This window comes from Colias eurytheme, chromosome 26 (genome assembly GCF_061535395.1).
Source record: "Colias eurytheme isolate Ceu_HAF_F1 chromosome 26, ilColEury1 Martin Lab GWU primary, whole genome shotgun sequence".
In the NCBI taxonomy this organism is placed as follows: domain Eukaryota; kingdom Metazoa; phylum Arthropoda; class Insecta; order Lepidoptera; family Pieridae; genus Colias; species Colias eurytheme.
This window is the reverse complement of record NC_143005.1, coordinates 1,214,317-1,230,296: the sequence shown is the minus strand read 5'-3', so window position 1 is coordinate 1,230,296 and position 15,980 is coordinate 1,214,317. Positions and strand designations below refer to the sequence as shown.

Sequence of the window (15,980 nt, the reverse complement as noted above, 5' to 3'; positions counted from 1 at the left end):
AGTTAAATTTTTGTAAACATCATTTTGTAGAAATTGTTAGGGAATAGGGATATTTTTGTTTTATTATTGTACATATATTTATTTAATTTATAATTGGGACGTTTAGCATTTTATTACATCTGAATCTTTAAATTATATATCTGAAATCTGAAGTTATTGATATTGATGAAAATAATAAGTTTGTTTTCTTATTAAAAGAATATTATAGAAATAATGTTTCTAGAACAAACATTTCAGCAAAAAGCTTCGTTTGTATTTTATCAAAATAGCATCAAAACCGCTACATCCGCACTGGCTATAGGAATAAGCAGATTTATAACAATATCAACAATCTACTTTCATAATACCCAAGGTCGTCTACAAACGCCGGCGAAGTCACCTTTCAACTTGTTTATTTTTTACTATATCCGTGTTCTTTTATATCAAAAGTGGACTTTTATTTCAAAAGATTTATATTTATAGCTATAGTTTTTGCTCTTGAAATTAATTGATAGTGATAAAAATGTTTTACTTTATCTCTTCTATGAACTAAATAGATATTGGAGAAATTTAAGTGAAATAGAATGCATTTTTTAAATAAAGTATTGCTGAGAACTGATTTAAAGCAAAAATCTGTTCTCAATTTTTGACCTGCATGATGTAAACATGATATACCTAATTATTTGTCGTCGTTTCCTATGTGCTGTCCTAGGCATTCAATTAAATGTCGTCATTCAATGTGTGCTAGTGACTCAATCAAAAAATAGCAGATTCAACCAGATGACTACGACATAATATTATGTTGTGTATGACATAATTTTATTAAAAAGTATAGTTTTTTCGGAGCTTAGCGCGGACAAACATCATGACACGGGGCTTCTATTCATGTACAATACAGAATAATATGTAAAACTGGAATCCATCTTTGCGAAAACAGAAACATAACATCAATATAGTTAGCAGGCCAACGACCTAACTGTCCCAGATTCATTTATTGTATGACTCTTTTCATGCCTGAAGTTGGCTAGATTTATTTGGGCTAGGATTTATCTGTATTTAGTATACTTGAAAGGACTTTAGTTCACTGCTAATCTATACTAATATTATAAAGCTCAAGAGTTTGTTTTTTGTTTGTTTGAACGCGCTTATCTCAGGAACTACTACTGGTGGTTTGAAAAATTCTTTCGGTGTTAGATAGTCCATTTATCGAGGAAGGCTATAGGGCATAGCCCATAGGCTAGATATATCATCACGCAAGGCCAACAGAAGCGGAGCCACGCGGGTAAAACCGCGGGGCGCAGCTTGTTAATAAATATTTTACCGCTTATGTGCTATTAATTTTAGATGAAGAGAAATTTTATGTCTGTACATATATTTAAATTAAATATTTTATCTACATTACCGTGTAATAGAAATATACAACTTTCTGCTATTTCTCCGCGTACATTTAATTTGATGGCGCGAAAATTTTATTGGTAAGTTTTCATGGGTAATTTTCACACCTTCACGTTTTAAATTTTCTAAGTTTCACACATTTCTATTTCGTATTTGTGGATAGCAATGACCATTCATAAATAATTAATTGATGACTAGCATTATTTGATATTTTTACTCGAACTATTTTTGTCAAGAAATATGAAAATATATGTGCGATACGACAATGAACTTGTTTTCAAAGCAATACATAAACTTATTCTGAAAACCTTTATAATTTATTGTATTCTAATGGATTTTATATTTTAATCTTTTGTTATAGGTTAAAAATGTTACCAAAAAATATGTAGAATTTAAATTGATACCAGGAATCAGGATAATAATCCAAACTATCCCTATCTTACATAACATGCATGAACTGGCCCGTCCACAATAGGCGCATTACGTAGGGCAACGCACTGCACGCAAACCAAAAACGGGGTCGGGCTGTTTTGCGATCAATCATCAACAGCCCATTTAGCGTTCACTTAATTCATTTTGTGATTCATCATTTCCGTGACGTATTTTTCAACAAAGGCTATTTGGAATTATTTTTTACTGTTTTAGGTGAAGTTAGATTGTGTCATAGGTAGGTAAAATGTAGACTAACTTAAACACGCGGTTTTGTTTTAATTTTAATTATTGTATTGTTTTCTGTTTTTGCAAAAAAGTGAATTCATAGATATCACAAAGGAGTAATACAGACCAATTCTATCTTGTAAACTAAGCTTGTAAACATAAAAATTCGCTGTTTGTTGGACATTGCCGCGTAATGAAAGATGGTCAAAAATTAAAGATCTTATCAATAATACCTTATGTTTAGGTAAGTACCTACCTAGTAGTAGATGTAACAACTAAGAGTAGATGTTTTGTTTTAAAAAATTGTTTTATAATATTTTAAGTAAGTAGGTACATATTGTATAATGTGTGTGTGTTTATATTATGAAGATACAAAAAAGGAGCGTATTGCAATTATTAGTATAGATACCTACCTAATCGAAATTATCTTTGGTATGTACCTACCTATAGGCTAAACCAGCGATTTTTCGAACAACAATATTTACTCCTTCAAAATATGTATAGGTAGGTAGGTACCAAACCTATTCATAAAATTAATATTTGCAAACAGACGAACTTAACTCTTACATTAAAACATAATTAAATACTGAAACGACACAGATAAAAAAGCGTTTTATTAAATTTAAAAACAAAAGCTATTTTAACATTTAAATTACCCACGAAATGTGTAATTAAAACTACAATTTCGGACTATTAAAAGCGAAATAAACACCATTGTTTTAAGTTAAATTAAAATAATATTTTCTCGTAGGTACCTAAGATGCGTCATTAAAAATATTTTCATTACAAACGCGCAGAAAATCATATCTATTGTTGTATGTTACAAAAGGCTTTGTGGCTAAGCTGTACCATAATCTCGGTTAAGACGGACTTAGCTCATTAATTGGATATTTGCATTGCTGTTTTATAACATAACATAGGTAGGTAGTTATGTGCCGCCAATGCAAATGGGACGTGTCACGTGGTGCATATGCATTTTCACTTCAAACATCACTACTCATCGCTTTTCTTCATAAAAATTGTACCTAGGTAGGTACCTATATGTGTAAAAATTTAACTTCATGAAAAAGTACTAAGTAGGTATGTTTTTAAAAACAAAAATATGAGCAGCCAACAATTCTGCCCACCATACACTAAAGTGCAGTAACAGCAAAATCACGATTTCGAGTAAAACGCATTTAAAGTTAAGAATTGATTTTAAAAAATCAACAGAATGATAAGCAAAAAAATTTGAATGCAGAAAGGTTGTAAAGGCATAGGTTCACACGTTAAAGCAATAAAAAAAAATATATCTTAATAACTGAATTTATTATGGCCATTTATTCTTTTTGGTGCCTATTACTGCATAGCCTTTTTTGTAAAAAATACCATTTTAAACTTAGTAAAATGCAGCAAAAAGCCCTATTACTGCGTTTGGATCAGTTATTTTGTCAAGAAACCCAACTAACATGCAGTAAGGTCAAAAAAATACTGCATTTTAGTTAGTTTTTTAAGAAAAAAGTGTTCAATTTACTAGTGCAGTAAGAAAAATAGCTAGTTCACAGTTGCAGTATTTAAAACATTAACTGCACTTTAGCTAGGAATAATCATATCTGTGTCATTATGCTATCCAAACTAATCTGCAGTAATGCTGTATTTTACTGCGTGTTAGTCAGTTTATAATGATAAAATAATGTTAAGTATTCACAACTAAAATGCGACAAGCTTTGATTTTACTGCATTTTAGTTGGGAGTTCGTGACAATAAATTGTATTTTCTTAATTTGCAGTAAAAATAGCTTGTATGGCGGTAAATTTTACTGCGTATTAATTTTTTTCCAGAAATATAAAACTATCTAAAGAACTGTAAAATTATATTGCTTACTGCATTTTAGTTATGAAACCTTAAAATTTAATCTGCAGTATAATTTATACTGTATTTTAGTTGGGAAATCACGCCAAATTGTTAATTTTTTTCGTTTGCAGTAAGTGAAAACTGTTAAATAAAAACCATTCTTATAGTCTTAGAAATAAGTAAGTTAATTCAATAGAAAGCTTAAGAAACCCGCTTTCAGAATCACTAATAAAACGAAAAATCACAAAAGGGCTGTTACTGCTCTTTAGTCTCTGGTGGGCAGAATTATTGTCCAAATAAGGATAAGGCCCAAATGTAAACAGAATATTATTGTGAATCCAAACAATGTAGCCAACTTAAAATCTTATTGGAAAATAATTTCTATATTTATCACCCGATTACGAAATCCAAACACGGTAAACAAAAAAAAACAAAACACAAAATTATTTAACCAATGACCATTGACCTACTTAAAAAACGAATCACGCTATTGAAACAAACTCCATCCAATTTAATTTGTACCTAATTATCGCTTTAAGCTTACACAACGTCTTTATTCGCACAAAAACACTGGCACTGAAAAGTTCTTGTATAGTCTGTAAAAAAAAAACAACTGACAGCACAAATGTCACTTTTTCAAGATTTAAATTTAGAATGGCGCGGCGAACGGCACTAGTGCAACGCTCTATGGCAGAAATGCGACTGGCAGTGCGGTGCGGGGCGGCGGGGTACAATAAGGGATGCGCGCCCCGGCCAGTGCCGTCTATTGGTCTGAATTGAACAGCTGATTTTTCATTTTTTAATTCAATTCCGTTTGACATACCTATTTTGCGGTTCAAATTGGTAAGTTTTGCCCAGTTTTGCCTTTTATAGCTTTTTATTAAAAGAAATATTTTAATTTTTATTCATTCGGATTTATTCTTTCGACTTAATATTTCTATACTTACATCACATCAATAGAAAATTTCAAATTTAGAATTTTACCCCAAATGTAAATATTATGTCGTATGTATAAAAGGATAAAGAAAAACGAAATGAATAACTTTATCAACTTCGGATCACAGTTGCGTCAACTATAAAGTTATGGAAATACTAAGCTAAGCTAAGGATGGCTTATTCAGGCAAAATATTGGCAAAATAACATAACAGTGCAAGAGGAAGTTTTTGCAAACTACAAATTTATTGGTGTGAGGACTGTGAGGTGGCTATTGTTCTACGAAGTTGTGTGATGAAAAATAAATCAGTAAAGTAATACATAGATGGGTATGTCCTTTGATTCTTGATTCTAGAATTTATTCGTAATAGCGATAATATTATGTATATCTAAAGTCCTAATAATTTTGATTAAGTTTATTATGTAGATTTTTCATAAACATTCTACTTAGTATCGTAAAACGACAATTATATTACATAATAGATCTTTAGTTTTGACCATGTTGAATGGATTTACCGTTTAATAAAAAAAGTTACCATTAATCATTATAAAACGTACCTAAGTACTCGTGTGAAAATGGAGTAAAAAAAACAAACAAAGCAACGTGCTTTAACTAGTTTCTAATCTTATTAAGGTCAAGAGCAATCAATTATTATCATATTATGTAAGTAAATATAAGTTTACAATTAATATGAGTTGTATTATAATTGGTTTAAATTTCTAGAGTTTATTAAATTTCCATTAATAAAATATAATGATATAATTGGTATATGTAGGTACATATTAATAAATAAGGTTATGATTATTAGGCAATACCCGAAATAATGCAATATTATATTTAATACGAAGAAAATCAGAGTAGATACGTACCTAATAAGTACATAGGTAATATGTATTTACGAATTATATCACGTCTTTTAAATAAAGAGGTTATACCTAGGTAGGTAATCTAGCTAATCAATCAACGCACAGCCCAAACCACTGAACGGATCGGGCTGAAAATTGGCATGCAGAATGCAGATGGATTTTGATCAATTCTACCCCCAAGGGGATAAAATAGGGGATGAAAGTTAGAATCATGAAAATTTGTCTTTTCCACGCAGGCGAAGCTGCGGGCAACAGCTAGTAAGATTATATAGCTTTAGAAAAGCATATAAGTATCAGTATTAAACTTAAGTTGAAAAGTATTAGAACCCTTATTTTAACACTAGGGTTTCAAACACATTAGCTAAGGATCAACAAGTAACAACCCTCTAGATAAAAACCACCCCTTTCAATGTTTTAACCCCTTATTGCATGAATTATTAAGGAGATGAAATAAAAATTATTTTTTTGCAAAAAAGTGTTTATTAGACCTTACATTATGAGATCAAATTGAGAAAAAAAATTATTTACTTATATTATAGAAAATATGAAACGGCGCCATATATGGACTCGTATGAAGTGTTTGTTGTATTTTTTCTGTCATATGTGGCTTCGTATGCAATTAGAAAAAAGTAACTAATTAATAAAATAAAAATATATTCCGGACTAATTTCACACACATGGTTGCCAAGCCCCAAACTAAACTTAGGCTTGTATCCTGAATGCTAAGTCAACTGATATACTACATATATTTAACATAAATCCTATCCTACTAATATTATAAATGCGAAAGTTTGTGAGGGTGGATGTATGTGTATGTGTTTGTTTGTTACTCTTTCACGCAAATACTACTGAACCGACTTCAATGAAATTTAGCACACATAATATAGAGGGTAACTTGGACTAACACATAGGATAGGTTTTATCCCGGAAATCCCACGGGAACGGGAACTATGCGGGGTTTTCTTTGAAAAAGCGGGCGAGGCCGCGGGCGAAATGTTAGTACTTTATATGGATACCTAAATAACACCCAGAATCACAGCCAACTTATACTTCGTGAAATTGCTTAAAACAATTACCTACGTTTGTCATTATAACATAAAAACACGTTATATTTTTCACATAACGTGAAGGAACGAAATTGGAACAATATAGGCATAGCTGACGGGCGTTCTTCTTCCAAACTGGGTAATGACTAATCCCATCAGATCGTACAGAATCAAAGTGAAAATCTAGATGTCTTGCAGGAGTTTTTCGTAGCTTTATTGCGGCAATTGGCGAGTCAGGAATACTGAGGAGACTCCAGAGATGCCGATGTTCCTAAGTTTTTGAGAGACGACCACGTCTTTTGGTAATAAGAGCTTTCCCTGACTTTCGCATTTGCTCTGAAACGGCTAATTAAAAATCATACAGTGGCATATAGTATGAGTCTGTATTTATTGATGATGATATGATATTTACATGCTTAGCAGTGAGATAAAAGTGTCCAGGATCGATACTGGAACAATCAGTGAAAGTATCCTTGAATGCATACCAAGCCACATATGACATAATATATTTTGGACGGAATGCATACGAAGCCAAATATGACAGGTTTGGAAAAGTACAAAAAAAACATGATTAAAGCAAAAAAACAACCAAACCAAATGTTTTACCTTATTTTAGAAAGACTAAAGAATGAAGTAATATTTTTTTTCATGGCTTTACTCACCTTTTTGATATTGAAATCTTAATTTGAAAATCACGGTTTTTTCCGCGCACCCAAACCGTCGCACGCGCTAGACTAAATCTATAATATATCTGATGGATAATATTTACACTGTATAAATTAATTACATTCCAATTCTCGATGAAATGCTGTTTAAGATGTAAGATAGTTTTTTTAGATATTGTTTATAGTTAGCCTATAAAAAATTCATGAACTTCGTCGTCCATATATGGCTTTGTATGCGGTAAGGGGTTAAATTAAATTAACACCCTTATTTATAACACTCAAAATGGTATCTTTAACCTTTTGAAATATATAACCTTCATGCTTTAATAATGCCATTTCATAAGATTTTATAAAAATAGAAAAGAAAAGCGTACGAGAAAAGGTTTGACATTTACAAAATGTATTTTTAACTGAAACTCACTCTTTATTTATTTACTAGACATATAAAAACTCTGTTCATATGAACAGAAAGGGTTTTAATAAAAATAGTATACGAATTATAACAAAAATAGTAACATAGGTACGAATTAAAAATGTAAATAATTATAATTTATGTACCTAACTAATTGCACAGATTACAAAATATGTACGTACCGGTAACATTTGACATTTAGGTTCCGGTTTTGAATTAAATGTGTTTCAAAAGTAATTAGTTACTCTTTACAAAAACAAATAAAATTTTATGCAAAAAACTCAAAGGCTATTAAAAATAATGTACCAACCATTGAGATAATATTACTACGTACGGAGGAGACACCACGAACAAAATCTGTGCGCCATTTTTTTGCTCTAAGTTTTAAAAATTATTATCTAGTTAGGTACTTACCGATGAAAGTTATTCCTTTGCACTTTTCCGTATTATTTGTATTATATGTGCAATATCGTTACACACACGAAGGCATATTTGATGCGTTTCACTTTAAAACCATTAAAAAAAACCGCTCAACATACGCCATATGGCGTATGTTGAGCGGAACATAAGTGATGTTGGCGGTGTCGTCTCCATATGTATATCTCAATGGTACCAACCTACTAATATTAAAAATAAAAAAAAATATACAAGGCTTCGAAATTCGAAACCTAGACCACAGATTACTAAAGAGTACGTTTGCAAAAAGGTTATGTCTAATGTAGCTAACATTAGACATAACCTTTTTGCACACGTATTTGGTTTGTGATACCTAAATGCTTCGCGTGATAACGCATGCTATATTTTACTATACATAACAATATCAAATAAATACTATTATGTATTAATTGCCTAGTCAAATTGCGTATAACCACATAAATAAAACACGTAAAGTAATAAAGCAGTAACTCTTGTCACATTTCACGCGTCTGCCTCGTGACGCAACCCGCGTATTGGGTAAAGATGCGTCGATGCTTCACTGCACGTGCGTGGGCCATGGAAATGGCGATTAGATTAAGATTAGCGGAAGCGATTTGTTACGACTATTTATAAAAATTGTGAGTATGTCATTATACTAGGAATTTTATAGTGCGTTAAAATATATCAGACGCTTGGCGGTAGGTTTGGTGAGCTACCTACTGTTTTAAAAAGTAAGATGGAATACAAATTTTAAAAGAAAACTTTTTACTTTTTAGCATTTGTTTACGTAATTCGAAATTAATTCTTATTTGAAATAATACAAGGGTATAGTGGCACAGAATAATAACCAGTAACTATCGTTAGTAGTGGGAGAATTGGATGTGGAAAGCATTTTGTATATGGAAAGCCTAGGTATGTGTATTTTTTTATTTTATATTAAAGTCAGTCTGCAAAATTACAACCAAGAGCGACTCAAGCGTTTAAACACGAGCAAAACCATAAAACATTTAGGATACATTAGAAAAATCTATAACCTATCAACAATTAGCAAAAAAATCATGATTTTCCCGCCATTTCTCTGGCCATTCATTGGCCCACATTCACAATGTCGCTGCTAAACATCGCATAAAGGCAAATAAAAACGGGTTCTAACATCTATTATTTACTTCACAATACACATTTTCTAGTTTCGATTGCAATTATGTTAATTAAACGACGAATTTTTATACATTAATATCGATAAAAATGGTTTTTCGTTTAATGTTCATATACTAAAATATACCGTAGATTATCTTCTCAATAGTCAATATGTTTTAGATTTAACTTAAGTTATTTAATGTGCAATACGATCAACATCTATTTAAATTGAGTAGGGCAGTAAATTTTTTCACAATATTTGCTCTTCTACAACGATAAAAAGCTTTCCTCACTGAAACTAATGGCTTTTTTACCATACTTTACTGACTATAACCTTAGTCTGCAATTTTGTTTGAAACATTTATAAGACGGACAGACTCAAATAAATATACGAATACTTAAAATCAAGTATTTCTACAGCTCATGTATAACACCTTGGCCACGGACACCGGCGGCGCGACCGACGGCGCGACGGGCGGCGCGGCAATTCGCGCGGCGCGGTGCATGCCACGGGCAGTTGCGTTCGCCGCCGCGACCAGTGTAGACGAGGAGACGAGATGGCTTTATCAAAGTTAGCTCGACGTTGTTTGGAGAGTAGCAGCTTTTTTGCTCAAGATTTAATGTTTGGAAGATATAGTGGAGTACACGAATTAAATAGAAATCGTGTTACAGACGGAGAATTCCACCAAAAATATGAAAAATATAGGCATGATGAAAAATTATGTTGCGGGTGGCTAGACTTCCAAATAGCTGGTCTAGCTAGAATTTCTGCAATAAAAGCTTCCGTCTCCATTTTCGCGAAAAAAAACAAACTATTTTAAATTAAGTTCGCTCCGGGAGTAGTCGCCGCGTCTGCCGCTCGACTCCGTGGCCTGCGCCGTAATAACTCATACATTTGTTTCGATCGCTAGTCGTGCCGCGCGATTCGCTCGGGGAAATTCGCCGGTCGTCTCGCTGGTCGCCGCTGCGCGTGGCATGCCCAGTACATTTCCATACATTTGATTCATTCGCAAGACGCGCCGCCAGTCGCGCCGCGCGAATTTTCGCTATAGCGAATTGTCCGTGGCCAGCACGTAATTCTGATATATAACCAGCAAAGTTTACGGCAAAGTTTCATCCAAATCCATACAGTAGGTAGTATTTTTCGTGATAGAATAACAAACGTACATACATAGGTACATCCAAACATACAACCACCCTAACAAACTTTCGCATTTATAATATTAGTAGGATTTAACGTAACCAACATAAACAAATGTAAAAAAATACGTGTGGCACTCGAGGACTGCCGCGGTAAAGCCGCAAATCGCATCGCTGTGCCGGTTGGAGTGGGGGGCGTTAGCTTTTTCGTTACGGAATTTTTACATTCGGTCGCCGCGCTCAAGGCCTGCGATAGAAGCTATGCAATAGCTTAAAACCCGAACAATAACATTCACAAAGAAAAAGATAAAAATCACGACATTTACCTTAACAAAAGAAGTATTATAATCCAATAAAACACATGTTTGTTATTCTGAATAATTAATCCGCTTTACGTTCAAACGTATTGATTTTCCATTACAATCTGAGCTATTTCGATACAGTAGGTACGCTTCACAAGGGTTGCCAACTTTTTTATAGAAGAAATAGAGTATATCTGATTTTAAAGGAGGTAAATAAAGATTTCGTACTTTTGAAAAGGTATTTTTTTGTACTTTTAGCAGCACATACGATATTTCATAGTTTTTAATGTAAATATAGGAGTCCAAACCCTCCAACTCTAAATTTAAATATATTAAGAGCACAATTTTAGAGTACGGTTGGCAACCCTATTCACGGGTCTCTTTATAAGTTGTTTTTTTTAGGGTTCCGTAGCCAAAATGGCAAAAACGGAACCCTTATAGTTTCGTCATGTCCGTCTGTCCGTCTGTCCGTCTGTCCGTCTGTCACAGCCGATTTACTCGGAAACTATAAGTACTACAGTGATGAAATTTGATGGGAATATGTGTTGTATGAACCGCTACAAAAATATGACACTAAATAGTAAAAAAAAGAATTGGGGGTGGGGCCCCCCATACATGTAACTGAGGGATGAAATTTTTTTTTTCGATGTACATACCCGTGTGGGGTATCAATGGAAAGGTCTTTTAAAATGATATAAAGTTTTCTAAAAAACATTTTTCTTAAAGTGAACGGTTTTTGAGATATCAGCTCTCAAAGTCGTAAAAAGTATGTCCCCCCCCCTCTATTTTTATAACTACGGGGTATAAAATTCTAAAAAAAATAGAGGTGATGCATGCTAATTAACTCTTTCAACGATTTTTGGTTTGATCAAAGTATCTCTTATAGTTTTTGAGATAGGTTGATTTAACTGTAATTTATTATATTTGCTGCTACGGAACCCTTTGTGCGCGAGCCCGACTCGCACTTGGCCGGTTTTTTTTAATATCAAGGGACTTGGAAATGTGAATCAGCATATCGCACGTGTTAGGCCTTATATAATTTTTAATTATCATATGCCATTTCAGATTTCAATAAAATATTAATTTAGAATGTTTGTATAAGAAAAAATGATAGGTATAAAAATATATGCTAATTCTGACGATTACCTATATATCGTAGGTTAAAATTGACTTGACAAACACATAAATAATTGTAAATACTACCCTATGACCTATGGATGTCATAGTCTAGAAATTAATAAAATGGTGATTGGTGTAAAATTATGAAATGGCATCCAAATCAACGGTGTCACGTGTTAAGTTCACGTATTAAGTGCCATCAATTAAAAGTCAATCAATTATCCATTAGCCAGAAGCCACCATCGGCCATGTTTATCCTTTAATAAATGAAAATTACTGAACCGATTTTTGTAAAATTTCGATTTCATGTAGACAATGTTTCTGGTTACAGAGACTTCCAAAACAGTGGGTACAATATAATTTGAAGAAAACCAGAAATTAGTTATTTCTACAGAGAAAACAAAAAAATTAAACCTTAATTAAAATCTCCCTAATTATTTTCGTGTCGCGAGAATATAGGACACGTTTCAGTTCATAGAAATATTCCTCAGAATACCGAACAAAGGTACGGAAACGTCCTAATTTCTAGGAAAAATATTCATACTACTAACTGACCCACAAAATTTCGCTTGCTCTCAAAATGAATATTTTTTACATTTATGCGACATTTTTCAACGCTGTTTTTCTACTTCTTATAGTCACCGTATGACCACAGACCAGATAAACTATTTCACACAAAAATATTTCTTAATTTTAGAGTACCTAGTTGTTCCTTTTTTTTTATAGTGGGGAAATCTTCCAAAGATACCCACGGCCCCCGGAGAAGGAGCCGTGGGATATGTCGGATTCTTACCGACTAAAACCCCACTGTGTTCCGTCGAGCCGCTTTAATGATGGAGCCGCGGGTATTTGTTAGAATTCTTCCGCGACACCTAGTTGTTCCTGAAATTAGCTTGTTCAAAGAAAAAGGCTACATAATATCTATAGACCAGTCAATAATGTAAATGCAAAAGAAAGTCTCTCTGTTTGGCTGTCTGTTGGTTTGTCTCTTCTTCACGCTTAAACCATTTAACAATACAAAAATATAGTTTGGGACATAGAACAGGTTTTATCCCGGAAATCCTACGGGAAGGGGAAATGTGCAATTGTGCAGGCTTTCCTTTGACTACGCAAGTGAATCCCCGGGCGGAAAACTAGACTATATAAATAAAATGAAACCCGTTTTCCATTGTCACGGCATCACGCGTGAACGATTTCGATAATTCTTTTTTTTATAATATTCCTTGAAGTACGAGGATGGTTCTTATGGAAAGAAAACATGTACCACGGGCGAAGCCGGGGCGGACCGCTAGTATAATATAAAATATATAAAACATGCACTTACTCAATCTTATCTTCAAAATGAGCCGCACAAATCCGAAATAAACATAAAATCGACACATCCTTGACTGTCCCAGTCGAAGAGTAAATCCCAACAACCTATTCTGAGCCTTAGAAACTTGACCCATTATTTTACATTCCTGTATCATTGCCCCTACACAATAAGGTTTATAATCGCGTGTCATGACAAAAAGGGAAAACCGAGTGAGTCATCTGAACACGTCAGAGCTAAGTTTTCAGGGAAAATTCTAGTTGCATATAATTTTCTTGTATATTGCATTGTTATGAAAAACTTTCAGTACTTGGGTTCCATGAAATTGTAGTTGTAAGTTTTTAAGGTGATGAATTAATTTTTCTAACATTTACGGCCCTTTTTAAACCTTCGTAATTTTTATATTATTAAAGTTGTCGTGATGAAAATTCTTGACAAGAAAGTTCAATAGTAACACAATACGTCTACCGTTTTAGAAACATGATTCCATAATATTTTCTCGATAGAAAAAAAATACAAAGTTCTCATTGTTATTTTTTTTTAATCTCTGGCATCTTCAAAATAACAAACGTAAAGTTACGACTTTTTGGATATTAACTAAAAAATATACAACCTATACGTCTACCGTGTTAGAATTTTGAAATATGCGATGGTTTTGAAATAAACAAGAAATACTTGAAATTAGCGCCTGACCAGCCAATATAGCGAGAGCCGCCCTGTACCTTCCTACCCCGATCGCTGCACGAGTCATTCCCGCTACGGCCGTCACACGGGGAACTTGTGTCGCTTGCGCAATCGTAAAAAAGGGTGACAACACGATAAGACAAAATGAGACAAATGGGGACAATAAAGAAAATAAGAAGAAGAAACATAAAGGTTGGAGGAAAAAGAATGCTTACAATTGGAACAAATTAATGAAGTAAGTTGGTTTTATTTTAAATTTGATGATAATTGTATTATAGACGATGTTTGATATGTACCCCTGTTTTAAGTACATAACGAATGTGTAAGATTTTTTCATTTATAGCATAAATAATCTTTTCAGAAATCCGGAATCCAGAAGGAAAATAAACCCACTGATTGTTCACAATGTGAACCCACTCCTTCGTAAGTACCTTTATTCAGTCAAAAATGTATGTTATCAACGCTCTACTGGTTTTATCGCATGATTCCATTTTTAGCAAAAAGCAACAAAGTGCAAAGAAATAAAAAATCATGGTGAACTTAGTGGAAGTATGGTGGACGTAATATGGAATTATGGAACAGGAGCTCGTTGGAGTAGTATTATATTTAAAAAAAATACGAAAAAATTTCAAGAATTTCTTAGAAGGTGGTAGATAAGTATGTTGTATAAAGAATTTGATGTTGATATTTATTTCATTTATACTTACTACACCTGTGCGGGAAATGCTTAGTATGAAAACCGGTTTATATTCATATTTACATAGTAATGTGAGTTTTCATTTCGAAAAATTTTGTGTAAGTATATTAAATTGAGTTCCTGGGTGATCTGGAAAGTGGAAACACAATTGGGCCCGGAGGATGGCGCTGCAGTCACTCCTCCTAATCACATGAACCGATTTGGATGAATATTTGTGTGCACATTTCATTGTTGTGGGATGATTGGTTGATTCGTTTTCACATTAGCTAATATTATGTATTTTTGTTGTTAGAAAGTAAACTTAATTTAATGTTTATAATACATTATTATTGGTATAAATAAGCCAGTGTTCGTCTCACATTGCTGTACCTGCCTACCTATCCTACCAGGGCCTAACTTTGTTCTGGCTATTTTATTTTGCTTATTTGTAATGAATAATTACAATTATTATAGAGTGCAAAAAATAAATACATGCGTCAATATATTTTGTGTTTTTTTTAAACAATTTTTTTATTTAAAAAAATATCATTCCGACCGCGGCTTTGCCCGCGTGGAATTAGGTTATATCGTGAATCCTGTTTTATCCCACAGAAGTGTTCAGTTCGGATAAAAAGTATCCTATGTGTAAATCCAGGCAATTAGCTATATTTTATCAAAATTGGTAATGTAGTCTTGACGTGATTAAGTAACAACTAACAAAAAAATATACAAATTAACATCCAAAGTTTCGCATCAGTTTAATGTATTAGCGATATCTTCCACTCTTGACTTTGACTGAGAAGAATTAGGGTTTATAACTTCTTTCAGAAATAGTACCTTTCATTTCTGGGCATGATGTAATATCTACGTCAGCATCAAATTCTATCTAAATCAATTCAGTAGTCCGCGTAATTAGGTACCATTTCATTTTTTCAGAGTAACAATATTTTTTGTTATTTTAAAGATTATTTATAACCTGTATTATTTTGTAATAAAGTAAACATTACGAAATAATAATTATTAATAATGTCTAAGTATTTGTTAAAAAGAAGATAATTTTGTGTTTATAAGCAAGAAAATAAAACCAATAAATCAACAATTAAATATATGTATAACAATATTATAACTGTATGACGACTCCATACATGTTTGTCCCGAGTCGGCCAGCGGCAGCGCGGCGAGTATGCAAGAATGACTTCGCGCACACCCGCGTTCGCGATAGCGAGCTATTAGACTCCGCCCGCCAAGCAGTGGATTTTTTTTTGTGTATCGTCTTAACTAATGCGATTTTCGATTAGATACTTAACATTTTACTATGCGAATGCGAGAATGCAAAATATACAGTTTTTGTTGTTATATCGTAGTGAGCATTAGATGTTTTATGCATAAATAATATTATGGACTC

General features: G+C 33.0%; 2 protein-coding genes across 10 annotated transcripts in view; one reads left to right on the top strand and one right to left on the bottom strand.

Annotated features, from left to right (window-relative positions):
• The window catches only part of LOC149897021 (protein Fe65 homolog), a 53,546-nt gene extending 48,963 nt beyond the window's left edge, over positions 1 to 4,583 (bottom strand). For 4 of the 9 annotated variants that reach the window (XM_090116619.1, XM_090116618.1, XM_090116616.1 and 1 more), the window contains exon 1: positions 4,387 to 4,582. The gene's annotated coding sequence lies outside the window, so the exon portion shown is untranslated. Of the gene's footprint in view, positions 1 to 4,334 lie in introns of all 9 variants that reach the window. The other 5 variants (XM_090116615.1, XM_090116613.1, XM_090116620.1 and 2 more) reach the window with 3 other exon arrangements.
• On the top strand, positions 4,519 to 14,558 carry LOC149897020 (uncharacterized). Its single transcript, XM_090117020.1, has 4 exons — positions 4,519 to 4,633; positions 13,912 to 14,134; positions 14,261 to 14,322; positions 14,397 to 14,558. The coding sequence occupies exons 1-4, from the start codon at positions 4,519 to 4,521 to the stop codon at positions 14,435 to 14,437; spliced, it is 441 nt and encodes a 146-aa protein (XP_089973146.1). The 3' UTR covers positions 14,438 to 14,558.
• The last annotated feature ends 1,422 nt before the right edge of the window (positions 14,559 to 15,980 follow it).